We start from the raw sequence: 18004 nt of genomic DNA, 5'->3' as shown, positions 1-18004 counted from the left end.
TGTGTGGGGGGACATATTTAGGTAAAGAGATACCGTCTTTTGTTCTTTATACTACAAATCCAAAACTAGCTGCTGTTCTTCTGCTTGTAGTGTTATGAATCATCTTGTACATGATATACTCACGCATGAAAACAAATGTAAAATAATAATAATAAATTCTGAGTATCAGCACTGCACTCCGGTGCACTGAGGAGTTTTATGTATTCAATTCCAATTGTTTGTCATCAATGATATCATTATAGATTCTGTTTCTGGTGACTGGAATTAAACATATTTGGCAAGCAATGCTAGACACTGCTCATAAGCTCATAATGTGCGCTCATTAATCAGAGTGAAAGAAACGCATGCAGAATTTTTCAGGAAGCCAATTCTGTCCATTTAAAAGCTGAGTCATAGGAGCTGCTATTACACACCAAGTTTGACCATTCAAACAAACCCACCATCCATCATCCTCTGACACTGAGGCAGACCAGCCCTATGAGAAGGAAACTAAGAATTTATTTATCAAGTGCAATGCTTAAAAAATAAAAACACTCAATGTACTGGATATGAACACTGCTGCAATTTTATCAGCATAAAATCTCAACACACTAAAGTCAATGTTGTTAAAAATCCTGCACTTATTAATTCCCAAAGTAACCTGGACTAGCACAATAATACAGTATGACTCCACTGTTTTGGCAGTTGACAATTCACAGAAATAAAAAAAGCCCAAGCTCCTTTCGGCACCTGATGCCTTTACAACCCAAACCCTGCTTTCCCTCTAGTCGGACAAAAAGAGAGATGGTACACATACAGTCAGTCAGAGACTGTCAATCTGTTATAGTCAAAGTTCAGTACAAACACATTGACATAAACTAGATTATTCATTTAGGCTTTTATATCCCTTGATGTTTTAAAGTGTAGGAAAAAAAGAAACCCTGAATTTTAAGGTGTTACAACAGGGTGGAAATCAATTGCCACAGAAGGTCTGGATTGGCTGAGCGATCAGTAATGCTGTAGGTTCAACTACAAAAACAGCAAGCCAACATCCACCATCCCCTTCAGCAGCAGGGGGCACTGTTGATCCCCTCTGACAATCTGTTCAATTGTCTGTTCCATCAAGGCCAGGCCACAGCAATACAAATGGCACCAGCAGAGAGATGGTGCTTAATGGAGCATGTGACGGCATTTCTTCAGAATTTTCAGCAACAGTCCTTTTTGTAGCCAAAACCGAAGGCACAGCAGTTTTACCAGCTGAGCAGGTTGCTTCGGCTGAGAGTCATGAAGTACACCTGGCTGGATCCTCCGGGACGTACAGAAGCAAAGAACACCTAGAGACAGAGAGAGAGTGAGTGAGAGAAAGAGGAAATGGGGAAGGTGAGAGGCATAAAAGGGAGGGAGTAGCAAGAGAAAATAGGGACAGCGACAGGAAGGGAGAATAGAAAGGGAGTTATGGAGAGAAACAAATGCAGAGAGGGAGGAAGGGGAAGAGAGATAAAGGGGAAGAAAAAAGGGGGGGGGGGCGTGGAGAAATGGATGGGGAGAGAAAGAGGGAGATGTTTCCATACATAATGAGTGTTGGCTATTCAAACATGGACTTAACATCCGTTTGACAGTTATTAAGGCTTATGCTTGAAGGTAGCTGGTCTGCAAAGCTACATACCTAGTTTACAACTTCAAAATATTCAAGCAGCAGTTCAGCTAAGAGTTACGTTCCATAAATACAGCCGATCAGCCAAGACATGTTTGGTATCTGAAGTTTACTTCTTTAGGTCTATACTTGGGATACCAGGCTAAAGGAGACCAATGGAGAAAGAAAGTATGTTGCATAGCTAAACAAAATCTAATTCCACTCTCTGGGCGACTGAAGACAAGCACATGCTTCTGCTGAGATGCCTCAAGCCAGCCACCGATAACAAAGTCACTGGACAGCTCAACACAGCTGGAGGAGAATGCTAACTGCCCATTCTGATACATCAGCTAATAGACTCCTGGAATGTTGATAGGAGAGGGACCGTCCTACCTGCCCAGAGAGAGTGGCCCACCAAGATTGTGGTCTCCTGGACTCGCAACTATGGATTGCTGTCACCTGTGATTGATGATAAAGCTTTACTATGTAGGTTTTGGGGATCTTAATCCCCTAAAATTAATTAAAAAAACCAACCCGACACATCTGACTTTTAAAGGTCAGGACTGGTTCAGGCTTTACAGGGTGACTCACAGCAGCGTGCGCACACACACACACACAATTTTTTTTTTGTCCTGACTTGTTTATATTTCTTATTTCAATTGCACAAAAAACCTTACATAGTGCAGCTTCAACTGGAGAGTTATAATCGTCTATCACTTGTTTGCTACATTAGCCTTGTAGCTGGAAAGCAATACTAAACAAGCAAAATTGGGGTACTAAGAATGTCTTGGCTGAATGACTACAACTGTGCTAATACGTTTGAGTAAATTTGATGTTTTGCAAATTGTCCCTTCAATGTCAGTTCAATTAAGACAATTTTCAGCAGGAGAAAGTACTTTCTTCTAGATATGCTTTAAGCCATGTCAGAAACATTTTGAACCTTAGTACATGTATGCGCAGGGATCTTGTGACTGTGTACATGTTTTACCTTATCGTTTCTTTCACAGAGAAATTTGAGTCTTTGTGCCCTCTTGTGCATAAAAACACCATCCAGATGACCAGTCTCCACAGAGCGGATCTCTATAGCCTTCTCTCCCCAGCCCATGATCTGATTAGACCTGATGTATGCTGCAAAGGAGAGTGGACATAGTGTCAAAACAACTTAAGAGATGCACAACTGCAGGAAGGAAACAGCCTATAGAATTTATGCTAAGCAGTCAGTAATTCAACTACAACAGTATGTTTAAGACATAACATTATATCAACAACTGCAGGATAAAAAACGAGTCTAAGAGACCAGATGTGTACACAAACAAACAATATGTCCAAAGGTTTGTGGACACCCTGATTCAAATGCACACACAACTTGTACAGCCCCCTTAGCAAAGCACTGACAACAGAACAGGCCACTCTGGAGCAGCCGCACATTAGCATAAGATCATGATGTCCAATGCGTAGGCTAGAGGGGTATGAACCCCCCCCCTCCCCCCAACACTGAGCGGTGGAGCAACAGAACCGTGTTCTCTAGAGTGATGGAGCACCGACCAATACCTCTGTGATGCAGAACTAATCATCCGACTTCAATACCTGATCTCACCAGCGCTCCCACTGCTGAATGAAGTCACATCACAGCAATGCTCCAAAAAGTAAAGACAGTGTTAGGAAGGGTCTCCTTGGACAGTGTTCTCCCTCAGAAACCAGAGAATGAAGCGATAAACCAGCTCGGCAGATCCCACTAAGACCCAAGATAGAGCGATCGGTGCAAAGGAGGAAAGGGCAAATGGGTTGCACAATAAAAGAGGAACAATAGTTATTAACAGCCTGTAAGTATGCACAAAGGGCAGACACCCTCGCACCCTCAGCAGAGTCTGATTTTATTAATACATGTTAGTCACTGGGGAAGAGACAGGCCAAAGGAAAGTTAACCTTTTCAGACAGTTAATACAATTGCCAGCAACGTGGGACAAACTCCTTTTTAATACTCTTGATTTTGGAAGAAACACTGAATGAGCAGGTGTCCACAAACTTTTGGTCATATATGTATGCATCATGCAACAATCTAAAGGATGCTATGTGACCTAAATACAAACTTGCCCAATTTGCACAATAAGTTATTTTATCCATCTATATTATTCTACAATTATGATTCTGAGTGTGCGGTTCTCCACGGGCGTGTTGGTGAGTCCACTATACCGACGGAAGTGGGCATCTCTCCCCACTGCAACACCACGTCTTTCGTGATCCGGCCATATGTGTTCACGTAGACACCTTCATCTTCATAGCAAACCAGCAGCTCGATGCCATCCGTGTTGGGTAGAATGATGATGGCATGTGACTGGATACTAGTCTGAATCTAAGAGTGGTGAGAAAAAGGCCAAATGTGAATAAATAAATCTAACACAGAGATACAAACCACACACCTATGAAATTGAGACAAATGAAAACAGGGTTGACCATCTTTATATAGCACCCATTAAAAGCAATGCTAAAGCGGATACCGTGCTTACATGTGTAGGCAGGTAGATGTCGTAAACGGCCCCTGAATCCACATCCACTGCATGGAACCCAGAGCAGGAACCATAGATCACCTTCAGTCTTTGACCTTCCTCTACAGTCAAGTCAACTAACAAGGGCTTGTGCACCAGGTCTCCAAATGACTGCAACAGAGGAAAAATTTACTATGGAAAGGAACAATCATGGTTATGTTCCAATTAGGTGCACATACAGTACTGTCAGCAGAGCTTGGGGACTGTGCACTGCAATTTTCCCCATTGCACATAAATTACTTTAACTCACCTTAAATGCCATGAATTTGTGATACGGCTTTGGTGCCCATGCATAGACCTCTACAGAGTTTTTCAAGGCAAGAACCAAAAACTTGATCCTTTCATATTTCACTGGTGAAAGACAGACATAAGCTAGGTTTAAATGATGGTTCTCTGCATGAGACATATTTACCCCAAGTTATAGTCATCTCTTGTATCAAGGCATAAAATCCCTAACAAAAAGCTGTTATATCAAATCTCAACTGTATCTCCCATATTATTTCACACATACCGACTTTGTAGTGTACACAGCCCTCTAGCTCGCCCACTGTAGTCCAGCCCTGCTTCTTCTCCACCTCTGGGTCATTGTGCAGAATCTTGTTCCTCAGCCAGGACAGATAATACACCCTCAGTTTGTTTTTCTTTCCTGCATGTTTTTGAGTTTGTCAAGAACATAAGATGTACAATTTTTAATTTTAAGGGGAATTTAAAGGGGAATTACAATGATTTTTCAAAATTTCTGCATAAATGAATTAAGATGTAAACAAATGTTATTCAGAGTGGTCAGAGGTGAAATGCTTTGTTCTGCTCCGAATCAGAATTGTTCATAGTGGTGGTAGTAGGAACCAGACATCTGAAGCATTTAATGCTTTTAAAAGATCCCTCACACAAAGCTATTTACATGAAATGATTACAAATACATCAGCTTAAACCTTAACATTGCTGAAGTATAGTACCAAGACGGCATTGACCTAAAACCTTTTTATTTATTTTCTTTTTTATTTTTTTTTTTAAACCATTCATGGTGGAGAGATTTATGCAGACACAGTAGTCCTCACAGAAAAAAAGGTCCTTGTTTCAGATTTCCTACCATCAACATCACACATTAAAAAGGTTAACTGGTTAATTTGGATAGTTAATAAATGGCTAGATTTGCATAGAAATAAATAAATTGGGACAAAGAAACCTCTACATAACTACATATCTATATCTTACCCGATATCGTGACTAGGACATTAAGCCCTTCCAGAACATCCATTTGCTGGAAACGACGTCGGCTGATGAGGGGGTAGACTTTACCCTGTCCACTGCGGTCAAGAAGCAAAAGTCCACTTTCTGTCCCTACTAAAAGGTTCACCCCTACAAAAAGGACAAAAGGAAAGTTAGCCAATAGGATACTGACAATCTACTTATTCTTAACTATACATGTCAAACTCTGCTTCACACTGCATGGAGACAGGAATCCCTCATATTTTTTCAATAAAATCATCAAGCATATGTTTGCAAGCACAAGCTTAGTGTTACAGCTGTGACCTTCACCCTACACAGTGTTAATGTATACCATGCAGGAAGTTTTTAAGTGGAGCTTTATATAGAAATTTCCTTATGCATCTTTTTCCACATAATGATGATAGTTGTGGAGTCACCCACCCCAGAGTGCAGCGCACAGGATCTCAGAATTGAACCTCTTCTTGTACTTGCGGATCTCGGGCGTGTCGCTCTGTGGGCGAGTGTTCACTGGGTTCACATTAACCACCGAGCCCTTTCTCGAAGGGTCTGGCCTCAAGGCCTCCTGTAGCCGCCCATCATTTCCAAAACCTGTCGGAGAGCCAGAACAGAGAGTCATCATCTGCTCTAAAAAAAATGTGTAGCTGTCTTCTGTGTACAAGCATGCGGACAAAATAAAGCAAAATCACTACAGCCTGACTGATATACTGTTTGGTATGAATGATCTACAGATTTATAGTAATGACCCACACAAGCTCATCAGCATAGCACCAATAATGGCTCTGTAAATGTTAAAGAAAAACACACTCAGTAATGTAAAGCTACTTCGAACAACTAAAAGATTTCCATCCATTTACTCGTGTGGCTAATTGGACACACCAAATACAAACTTTTCATAGAGGTTTGTACATGCATTTGAGGTAGACATGTTTTGCCAAAAATTACTAAAAACAATTGCCAAATAAATAAATGTAAACAGCAGGTACCAGCAGACTAACAAAGAAAATAAAATGTACATTTGTTATCAAAGAACATAGTGATTTAAGACTGTAAACAGTTGATTGTTTTTAATGCATTATATTACACAAGTGCTTCATCTCTCTGCGACCCTGCTTGTGAAATAAAGCAATAAAATGAAACAAAACAGCACAGAAATTACCTAACAAATATATACAATTGTTTGTTTTAGAGCATTTTACTCAGTCACTTGAACTTAATTCAACGTGTGTGAAAACCTGGCTTTGACTGCTATTTATTGTTGTTTTTTTTGTTAAATTGCTTTAAATTGTTACAATTGTTTCAGATTATTTAAGATTATATTTCTTTACATGAATTTTAACAGCTGAGAATTACAATTTTGACCAATTATGCTGGCAGATATCGGTTTTCAAAATTTTTTAGCTGTTTAAAATCGTTATTGGTGACAAATTTTCATATAAGGCCCTAATAAGTACTGTTTGCATGGTGTGGTCATGCACAACTTGTACAATGACTTACTTATGTTGTTGAGAGTACTTCCGCTGGAAGGGGAGATCTGAAGGAGACGAGGGTCAATGAATGGAGTGAAGGAAGAAGAGGACTTGTGTTTCTGAAGAGTGTTACTGGCAGACTGTGTCTGGAAGAGACAGGTCACAATTATGTACAGGTCTATGGTGGAAGATACTTACCTGTGTCTAAATAAACCTACAGAGGGCATCATATTTTTAGATCGTCAGATTTGTATTATACAGCAGTGGTTCTCAAATCAGTCCGTGGGGCCCCACAGATCACATTTTGCACTAAACACCTGTACCACTTTTTCAGGGTTCTGAAAAAGGTTCAAAAATGTCTGCATCATTAAATCTGTAAGCTCATTCAAAGTGGTTTGATGCAAAATGATTGAATTTTTCTTTAATGGACCAGTTGGAGAACCACTGGTATACAGTATTAAGCTATCTAAACATGACTCTAGGCTATAAACCATGTTAAGTGGTAATCCTGACAATCCAAGTTATAAGATTAAGCATTCTGTGTCCAGAACTATTTTCATTATGGAACAATGATTTACACAGTTAATAAGTCAAAACAATACTGCATGCATTGTGGTGAGTCCAAAAAAAAGTTAGAAATTAAATTGAGAGATGAGAAGAACACAAAAGAACGTGAAAATAAATAAATGTAATGAGGTGGATAAATGTGTGATAAATTAACTGAAGGGCAAAAAGACATTGAGAACTAAGATCCTACATCCTACACTTTCAATTAAAATGTAAGCTTTATTAGCTTTGGACAAGTAAAAATATTTGAACAGGGGAAAAAAATCTCTCACTCAGTTCTATCAGACAGAAGTGTTGTTTGAGTGAGTATATGATTCACAATATATGTGGGGGAATAAAGACTGAGAACCAGACCCTCGAGGGACTGTACAGATAGCAAGGCAAATCATCAGCCATCAGCCCTCCATCAGCCCTCCTTATAAAAAACTATACCAGAAAAACTCACAGCTCAAGGTCAGTGCTTATCTGAGTCTAAGAATTCCCACACACTCAACCTTTTGCTGAACCCAAACTTGAAATTCCAAAACATGTGACTGGACCAATTCTTTTAAAAAACTGATTTATGAGTAGTGAGTCATTAGACAACTCACTACTAAATTTTGGCTAAAATTCTATAAAGTCAAACACTTGTCTAGGAAGAAATTCTACTTGTAATGCCTACACAAAAGGCTTGTAATGACTACATTCCGGTATGTCACTCTACTGTTAAAAATAAAGGCCCTTAAGCAGTTATTGGCTTGGATGTACAATTCTATTAAAACATTCACAACTCCATGAAATGTTCTTTGGGGTACCAAAAGTAGCCATTCTATGGCATAACTGCAAAGAACCATCACCTGAAAGTGCTTTAGGGAACTAAAAGTGACCCTTTTTGCCACCTCTATTTTAGAAGAAATAGTTCGGCAAAAAAAAATCAACTTTCGCTTCTTTAGTTTTGTACTGGAGATACAGGGTTAACTTACTAACAAACATTAGAAGTCAACAGTCACCCAAATAGGTTCCATAATTGTTTTCTTAAAACTTCTCAATCTGCTCAAACCACAGTTATTCAAGAAGATTTCTCAGACTTGTCAGTGTTGTTTAGAGCAGCATGAGCAATAAAAATGAACCACTTTTTTCCTTCTGATACCAATACACTTATGCTTACAGCTCCGAGTGTCAGTATACATGACAACTAGTCAGTTAATTATAAAAAAAAGGAATGACAGAAATTGCTAACATACTATCTAGCGTCTATATGCCTGTGTGATATGCATGCACATAAAGGCAGCTGAACACAATGCTAATGTGGCTTCCCCATGCGTTCAGCTACATGGTGACATTTTGTAAATTTTTATAGCTCACAGTAAGTAATACTGTGTCCGGAACCACATCAAGTCTGTGCCATTTTACTGAAGACCTAGATGTGGTTTGAGCAGGTTGAGTTTTGTTACCAGTGTTAGCCTTGTATGTCCAGCTCTAAAGCAGATGTACTCCTACACAATATAGGTGAAGTGCTCTAACGCACAACAAAACCAAGATGCACGCCAAAACAGCTAATAAAGAATTGTAATAAAGATAGCAAAGTCTTCCTCCTCCAACACACCACAGTGGTACATACAAGGGGGAAAAAGTGCTCCCTAAAGGGAAGAAATGTACTGAAATGATCTAGCCTCTTTATAGGAGCCTGTCATGGTGGTGTGGAATTAGCACTGGTTATGACTAGCAGCTTCTCCATCACTCAGTGTCAAAACAATAAAGTGGCACTAAAGTTAATCATCGTGAGTAGCAAGAATAAAGCCCAGTGAAAGCCAGCCAGCAGTTTTCAGCACATCAAGGCACTGCTGTGCAGTCAACAGACATACCTCGCTGGCAACAAGCTTGTCCATGGGGGTTTGGGGGGACATGGAGGGGCTGGTGTGGCTGGAGGCAGGGGAGGAGGTGACAGAGGGGGAGGGGGAGTGATGGCTCTGCTGGATGAGATCGGGCAGGAGGTGAATACGGCCTGCAAAGCCATTTCGCTCCTGGTGGCCAAGGGCATGAGTGGGGCCCAGAGCTGGGCCATGACCAGGACCAGGCCCGGGACCCGGCCCAGGACCCAATCTCTTTTTCTCAGCTACACTCTGGAATCAAAAACAGGCACAGTTGAGTCTGTACTTGGCAGGAAAAAGGCAAAAAGGAGAGAAGTTCTGTGCTGTCTACGCCAGCAAACTATTTTATAGTCTGGTTTGGATATAAAAATCAAACTGGTTGTTTCCACAAGCTAAACTGATTGGACTTAAAATCAGCAAAGGAATTTTTCTGTGTTCATAAAATATATAGGCCAGAAAATTAAACATAAAATCTGACAAATAAGAACATAAAATGCATACACAAGGAATGGATGAATGAACAGGTGATGAAACAAAAACACAAACTTCAAAAGATGAGAACAGAAAGTATCCACCTCTCCTACCTGTCTGACAATTAAAGTGCCGTCTTTAGAAGGTGTGGTGGCCGGGTCGCTTTCTGCTTCATCGTGAACAATCATGGTCTTCACAGACTCTGTCTCACCATTGCTGAGTTTTGATGAACTATATTCAGAAGAGGCCCAGTTTATCGCCCAATGAAGGGAAGTGGAAAACCAAACACAGCAAGAAAAGCCACTAATCAAAAATTCTACACTTCTTTAACCTGCTACTCAAAACTGACATCAGGAATTTACTGCAGCCAGGGATTACTGCTTGAAAACCTTTTAAACTTACAAGTATAGATGAAGCAGGCCCTTAAAAGCCAGTGAAATAGCAGGTTAATAGCAAGAAAATGTATACACGACCAAGAACATAGCCCAGAGGGACCCCAAAGCCTTTTGTTGCAAAGCACTTGATTTAACCAATCACATACATTTTTAAGCAAAATGTTTCCAAAACAGCATATTGTATAAAGTTAGAGCAATGCAACCTTAACCTTATATCACAGTACATATGTAAAACAACCCCAAAACATGGACATCACAGTATAATAAACTGTATGACTATGCTATTCAGGTTAAAAGGAAAAAAGGCACTTGTTAAATAGATAACAGAAATACCTTGCCCTTGAGTCCTCTGCACCAGAGGTGGACTCATTGCCCAGCTCCTGTTCCACCTCATCATCCTCCTCGTCTGAATCTGAATCATCGCTAGATGATGAGTAGTCTGTCACCTTGTGAGGTGGGCGTGTATCTTCAATTGTGCGTATCTCATTGGCCAGTAGAGTAAGATCCTAAATGTGGGGATTAAAATGTAATGATCAGTTATTATTTACAGGGTACAAATTAACCAGCCCAAGTACGGGCTCACCAACTTTCTTATTATATACAGCTTAAGGCCACTGACAAGACAGCAGGGTAAGAGGTTTCAAAACATAGTTAATAAATACTGATGGACCAAAAACAATTTTAAAGCAGTAGAGGAGAGATGCATGCCAAGCTAGCACAGGTATTGTGTAAAATAATAAAGTAACTGGACACTAAAAGGTAGCATAACATTAAAATGAACTTTCAAAGGGAAACAGAAATTGCATGTTTGCCTAATTTGTTTAATATATACAGTCCTTGTGAGGAAAGCGTGCAGCCAAAAAAGCAGAACTTCATGAGATGTGGTCCAGTGACCACAAGCCAAAACCAAAATCTTAAGGGGGCGCAGCAAATAATTAGGGAGGGGAGCCAAATGAGTCTCTGTTTACATCAAAGATTAAAAGAAAAAAAGTGCATTCATAAGATTTGGTTTAAAACCAAATGTGCAGCTGTGTCTCATGCATTGAACACTGTGGTGATGTGCTCAGGCATAGCATTAGGATATGATCACCACCTCCATTTGAACTCACCACTTCACCCTACATAGTTTACAAAGTCAGTCATCAATTGGATGGAGAAGTTAATGGGGAAGACAGAGCGTGGAAATTCCGTAAAATGTCCAGTGGATGAGACAATGAATGGGGAAAGGGGGAAAGAGATCAGCAGTAGATTAGCAAAAGCACACAAATCTACTGAATAACCAGTTCTGTAATGTTTGCTAAACAAATGTGAAGTACAAGCTTGTGTTTTTTAATCATATCCTTCACAATAACTTGAGTACTTTCCACTCCCTGCACTGCATACAACTGCCATTTAAAAAAACAAAACAAACCAAACAAACAAAAAAAAAAAAAAAAAAAAAAAAAAAAAAAACTTACAACAGGCCTGGATGGTCTGACAAAGTCCTTCTTCTCCTCTGATTTTCTTCCAGCATTTTCTGGACGCTGAAGTGGAGAGCCCTCAGACTTTGAAGAAGCTAAAGAAAGTACAGAAACATCAATACAAATCCTACAATTCTGAAGCATGAATTTCATTCCTTTGCACGTTCAGGTTTATATGTATGGGCCACTTTTCCCAATAGCACACTACACTCTGTATACTCGACAACAAATAAGCCTAACTTTAAATACACTGCAAATGCCAATGGTGATCCAGCATAAAAAGTCAGTTTTAGTCTAGGCTTACGCTGAATCTGCATGGGAGAAGCAGGTCTTAGAACTGTATGTGCAATGCATCTAAATAAGAGACACTTACAGCGGACCCTGAACTTTTCACCAGAGCCGCTCTGGGAGCTAGCCTGAGAGCTGGAGTTGCTAGAACCAGAGGAGCTCCCACTGCCTGTTCTGGAAGCCAGTTTCTCCACTCGGTCCCACAGGAGACGTGGCTCTGCAGTACTGAGGGGTGGGCAAAAGGGGGTGAATTTATTCAAAATATTCTTTTTTTTTCCCCCAAAATTTATATGTATATTCCAGCAGTCTATATTTACACACACAAACACGAGCATATTATGGATTGCATGATTTGAGAATTATAGCGCCATCAGTAGATATTCAATTAAAAAAAAAAAAAAACAAACGAATAAACAAACATGCATACATTGGACAGGTAGTTCGCTTTAATTATTTCAAACCAATGTATCAGCATCAGCACTTAAGTACATGAAAAATACTGGCATCCTCCAATATTGTGGATTCCTACTACATAAGGGAAGTGTGAAATTACCATACTCAGTATTGTTCTATCTGTGCCTACTGCTCAATCTGTACACAATGTAGACAGAAGCATGTTGAAATCTTCAGTTTATATACCTATGACATCTTACTAGGTCAATAAAACAATTCATATTCATAAGATATGACCCCTTCCTGACGTGTATATATTGCACCAAAAATAGTATAAAGTCGTGTTTTCTCCATACACCCTCTAATAGTTAAGGTAATGGCATTAAGAATTTAATTAAAGATAATTTAGAGTATGTAAAGAGAACAGACCTTCCAGCGTTCCTCTGCGCAATTTGGTTGCTTTGCTGGCCACTCTGAAGTGGAGAGTCTCTGCGGGACAGTACAGGAGATCTGGATGTTGTCCTTACTGGCACCTTTTAGAAAAGCAATTGGGGAAGTCAAAGAATACGTACAATTACCCAAATAAATCAGAACTGAGAAACACAATATTTAATAATAATAATTTAGTGATTTTCAGTAAGCAGTTTGAGTTTAGACCTGTTCAGCAGACACTTACAATGGCTACAAATTCAACTAAAAATTGCACTTGCAACAGAATTGTCAAGCAAAAGCAATGCAACTTTTTTCTGGCAACTGCCATTCAAAGTACAGCACAGCAAAGCTTCAGAGTGCAGTATAAAGTGATGTGCAAAACAACATTACAGACATAAAGAAAAGCAAAAAAGCAACCATACAAAACAACTCCCCCCGCCCCCCAACATCAGCCGATGTAGACCACCATGTACAGTAACCAAAATGATCAAAATCACATCAAAACACAGCATACACAGTCCTAGAGACAGCACTCATCCCTGTCTTCTGCTCTAACCAACAATGGTTTTCACTACAAAACAAATCATTAACTTCTATCAACCTACTTCAATTTAACTTTTGCACATGGCCCAAGAAATCACGATATCTTTGCCTACTAATCCAGCAAATCAAGTTTTTACAGCTTGCAGTCATCATCTTTCGCCCCTGTTGCACACTGGACCTCTGGATGCTATTCTTACCCTGGGGGGGACCTCATCATTGTGGCCCATCTCTGGGGCCTCATGGCCCCTGGGCTGCGAATGAGGCTGCAGATGCGGGTGCTCAGGGCGTGCAGGGTGTGCTGGGTGGTGGTGCTGGTGGGACTCCTGAGAGTGGTGATGGAGATGTGCAAAACTAGGAACAGGATCGCTGAAGGAATGGGAGCGAGACACGGGGGGAGCGGATGCGTTGCTCTTTAGAGCGGCCAGGTGAGACCACTGGACCTTCCAGAAGGGGAAAGAACAAACGGAAAAGAGGGGGAGCGAGGGAGAGGAAAGTAGCACAGAAACAGTGAGACAGTAGGAAATGATCACAGGCAAGATGAAGAGAAATGATGAGGAAGGATGAGACACACTCCCCAGATGACCAAACAGTAAGTCATCCAGTATCACAATACTCATTCACATAGCAACATACAGGCCTAGAGCATGGAGTGGACAGGAGCAAGAGAGGTACACTCGCTGTACACATGACAGTGTAACAATGGCAGGCAATGACATGCAACTAGAAGAGAAATGTGACTGCATCATGCTGATTAACACCTAAAGGGTGACCATATGTATGTGTGTGCATGCATATATGACCAAAATAGTCTTTGGGTACAAATGTAAAACTTTATAGTTTTTTGTTGCCCACTATTGTGTAAATAGTTAAGGTACTTTCATTTGTGCCCTCAGTGCATTTTTAAAAATAATTCTGAACCACATCAAAATAACTCGGCTGCGATGAAATGACATTTCATCACAAGATTGCTTCTTAAAAAATTGAAATCAAATTGAGTTTAAATGAGATGTCAAAGATTTACCCTGCCTGGCTGGGTACTGAAATTCAATACCTATAATGGCGCTGACTAAACTGGTTACTCACAATACTAACAAATCATTGAACATCAAATATTAATAACTTTTAAATCAGCATTTATGAGCCAATAGGCATGCTTATTCCAAAATCCACACTGCTGACTGTATTTCTGAATTACTTTCTGTATGTATGTACTTTCCCATTTCTGGCAGCTCACATTCATGGTTTTAAGCCACACCCACTTTTAGATTAATATCAGAAAAGAAGGTATGGGTATCAAATCATTACTCAATTTTTACAATTACTTATTTTACTGGTCAACTTTTTTTTAAAAGTATTCATCTTGATGTTCAGCATATTGGTCAACTGTTTTAAATGTGGACTATAAATAAAGAGACATATTTTACTTACTTTCTGAAAGAATTTTAACAATAAGCCCGAATCCCTGCTGAGAGCTCTTATCTTTAGGTTTTCATCTAACTGCAACAATACAATAAATCCTCCAAAAGGAAATATGGATACAGATAAACTAAAAGAGGCATGAAGGGGAAATGGAGGGACTCTCTGGTGTTACCTGTGGCTCCATAGGCTTGTGCATGCCTGAGGAGTCTGAGGAGGAGTTGCCGTTAGAATAGGGTTCAGAAGAGCGGGGGGGTACAGGGGGCTGCTTGGGTGGAGCGGTCTGAGGGGAACCGTGAATGTTCTTACGGTGTCTTTCATCAGCCTGGAGCAGGGGGAGACAGACAGTGAGGGCAGAATTGGTCAGTGGGTGACAGGAGAGCATGACACGTAATCATGTAAAGTGAACTGACAATCATTCAGGCAGGTGACGGCATGCTTGTGGTCAACTGCCTGAATAGAACTCAGCAAGCCCAAGAAGGATGATGAAACAGAACAAACTAAACTGTTAGCACATTGCTGAAAGAGTTTCATGCTCAATGAAACTTTCACTACTCTCCTTAGAACATTACAATAAACTAAGCATCAACTGTACTTCCCCAACTACACAAACAGCCAAAACATGGCTCAAAGCAAACCTGGTGAAAGAAAGACATGCCAAACAAACTTGAGAAAAGGCAAGAAAAATGTTAGTATCTATCTTTCTCCAAATAAAACAAGTTCATTTCCAAATCACAAACTATGGACCCAGGAGAAAAGTGAGTAAAACTGCGATTGTTTAATTGAATAGAACAAAGCCAAAAAAACATTTCAAAATATTATTAAAAATGATTTGGCCTGTTGTAAATAGCTTCCAGTTTGTACAAGAAATGCAAGACAACAAGACAAAAAGGACAGGGAATGTTATATTGTCAATCTGCTTCAAGGCCACAGTGGTGAGCAATATGGTTTTCTTTCCAGATGAACTGGGAGACATCATCTAATAAGAAATCAGTGTGATCGATCTTCATTCATTATTCTTTAATATACCAAGAGGTGAGGAATGAGGTGTCTGATGATTAATTTTGGTAAACTCATGGGTGAATTATGTTAATGATAATCTATAATAAAAATATTGTAATCATTAACAAAAGAAAACCAAATTTGTTTTGCTCCCACCATCACATTTTTCCTCAACATGCAACACAGAGCCAAGGTTAGCTCCAGAAGCCAGAGAAGCAGCAGGCAGGAGTGGCCGGAGTAAGTGGTGAGGGTCTTCACCTCTCTGACTGGCTGGGCTTCAGAGACTTGGTCACCAGTTGTGGGAACTGACTGGACAAGGGGATCGTCAGTCACATTTGTCAGAGAGCTTGTCCCACCTATTGGCTTTGTGACTAACGGGCTCGGGTCGACTAACACAGTTTCAGTCTGGTCTCTGGACTGGTCTGGAAAGGGTTTATCCCTGTCTACAGATTTAGTCTGTCCTGCGTCTTGAATTACACTGTCATTCTCAGTGTGAAGTGGACGTTCAGTCTTTAGTGTGGCTCTAAATTCGTCAGTGTTAACATAAAGTGGAGTCTCTGGCCCATCTAACGGGCGAGCCTGAGGTAGCTTGGCCCAGTCAGGGCGGGGTGTGAGGGCTTGGCTCTGCTGTTTCGGGTCCTGTTGGAGGGACAGCAGATAGACCTGCTCCTGCTGGAGCTGCCTCTGCAGCCGCTCTGCCTTCCGCTGCTCCTCCAGCTCCCGCCATTTGAACTCCTGAGCACAGAGTGCAGCTCAATGAAGGAAAATTCCCAATATTAAACTCATTCAGAGTTAGAACTTATTCCACTTTAAATATCCACGAGTGTCCATTCTTTACAGGTGTTTGTATTGTGTAGTGCACATGCCTGGATACTGCCACGGTCACATTATTAAACTTTTAGTTGATTACAGTCCGCATGTTCAATAAAGCACTGGGTAGAGTTATCTACTGCATACTTCAGCAAAAGTGAACTGAAAGTCCTTTACTGAATCAACGAGGAACTTAATAGTATATCTAGAAACTATCAGCAAATTTATGTTTATGAGGAATTAATCTTGTCACTTCATGACCACTTCAGTCTAAAATAAAACGCTAAATCTACAAAGTGAGAAAAGTAAGCAGCAAGCAGTCCAGGTACTGGACAAACAGGTCATGAAATTTAATATATGAATATATATGAATTCCAAGTGGAAGTGAGCAAAAAGCAGATTTCTTGCCTCAGAAAATTTACTTCAGTATACAATATTACTATTTGAAAAGACTGAGAAGCACAAATCCATCACCATTTTAGTACGTATAACCGAGTAAATCCAACTATTTACTTTGGGATCTACACCACCGTAGAGAATGATCGCATCTTGAAAGTTTGGCTAATAGTCACAAACCACAATTCCAAAAACGTTGGGACAGCACATAAAATTTAAATATATATATAAAAAAAATAAAAAAAAAAAAAAAAAAAAAAAAAGCAGTGATCTATTTTTACCTGCACTTAAACAAAACAACTTAACTTGATTGTTTTTTTTTACAAACATACATTCATTTGATCATTTAAATTAATGATAAGTAATGATTAATAAAAAGTTGGGACAGTTCAATTTAAGACTGTGGATGCTCGACTGATCTGCCCCCAGTCCAGACCCGATTCCCACTAAAAATGTGTGGCACATTATGAAGCATAACAAAGGACTCACATGTTTGCAAATCTGAAGACCTGTGTAAAAAAAGTGGACCAAAACTGGAGCAACTGATGTCTCCAATCCCAAACGATCATTAAGCGCTGTTAAAAGGAAAGATGCTGCAACACTGTGTTATACATCTTCCTGTCCCAACTTTTTTAGAATGTGTTACAGGCACTGAATTTGGAATGAACATATATTTACAAAACCAATAAAAGTTGATGAGTATGTTTTTAATGTTTTCAATTTAACACAGACAAAAGATAATTTATTAAATCAATGCTTTGTATTAGCAGCATTTCACACACTGGCCCAACTGGTCATGGTCTGCTGTTAATTTAATAAATCTCAATGACTGATTTAAAAAAAAAAAAAAAAAAAAAAAAAGTTTCTGGTGTTGAAATGGCTTTACAATAAGTAAAAAGGCCCAGGGCAAAAGTGTCTGAGAGGGAAAAACTATTTAAGGAATGTTAAAATAAAACAATGAACTTTAAGGTATGATAAAAAAGAAAGCATACCATCACAGCGGTAAGACTACTGCTGTTTCGAGTTCCAGTTAAAATATCATATCTGAAGGCCCACAATGACATTACTAAACACAATAAGCACTGCATGTGTTTATGTGGTCACGTGATTATGGTGATGGATGGCCA

At 39.8% G+C, this 18004-nt stretch overlaps 1 protein-coding gene across 10 annotated transcripts in view; it reads right to left on the bottom strand.

Moving 5' to 3' along the window:
- Positions 1–478: 478 nt before the first annotated feature.
- Positions 479–18004, bottom strand: part of LOC108434751 (mitogen-activated protein kinase kinase kinase kinase 4) — a 73749-nt gene continuing 56223 nt past the window's right edge. Inside the window, exons 15-33 of one of the 10 annotated variants that reach the window (XM_017710107.2) lie at positions 15930–16406; positions 14845–14994; positions 13451–13693; positions 12708–12811; positions 11971–12110; positions 11595–11692; positions 11247–11255; positions 10471–10643; positions 9856–9973; positions 9266–9523; positions 6883–7000; positions 5809–5976; positions 5374–5517; positions 4670–4804; positions 4409–4509; positions 4120–4269; positions 3806–3965; positions 2601–2740; positions 479–1313 (exon numbers count right to left, since the gene is read on the bottom strand). In XM_017710107.2, the coding sequence (XP_017565596.1) occupies positions 1230–1313; positions 2601–2740; positions 3806–3965; positions 4120–4269; positions 4409–4509; positions 4670–4804; positions 5374–5517; positions 5809–5976; positions 6883–7000; positions 9266–9523; positions 9856–9973; positions 10471–10643; positions 11247–11255; positions 11595–11692; positions 11971–12110; positions 12708–12811; positions 13451–13693; positions 14845–14994; positions 15930–16406 (2970 nt within the window). In that variant the 3' untranslated portion in view covers positions 479–1229. The remainder of the gene's footprint in view (positions 1314–2600; positions 2741–3805; positions 3966–4119; positions 4270–4408; positions 4510–4669; positions 4805–5373; positions 5518–5808; positions 5977–6882; positions 7001–9265; positions 9524–9855; positions 9974–10470; positions 10644–11246; positions 11256–11594; positions 11693–11970; positions 12111–12707; positions 12812–13450; positions 13694–14844; positions 14995–15929; positions 16407–18004) is intronic. The other 9 variants (XM_017710108.2, XM_017710113.2, XM_017710110.2 and 6 more) reach the window with 9 other exon arrangements.

The sequence above is a fragment of the Pygocentrus nattereri genome, chromosome 12, assembly GCF_015220715.1.
Source record: "Pygocentrus nattereri isolate fPygNat1 chromosome 12, fPygNat1.pri, whole genome shotgun sequence".
Taxonomy (NCBI): domain Eukaryota; kingdom Metazoa; phylum Chordata; class Actinopteri; order Characiformes; family Serrasalmidae; genus Pygocentrus; species Pygocentrus nattereri.
This window is presented reverse-complemented; position numbering and strand designations above follow the sequence as displayed.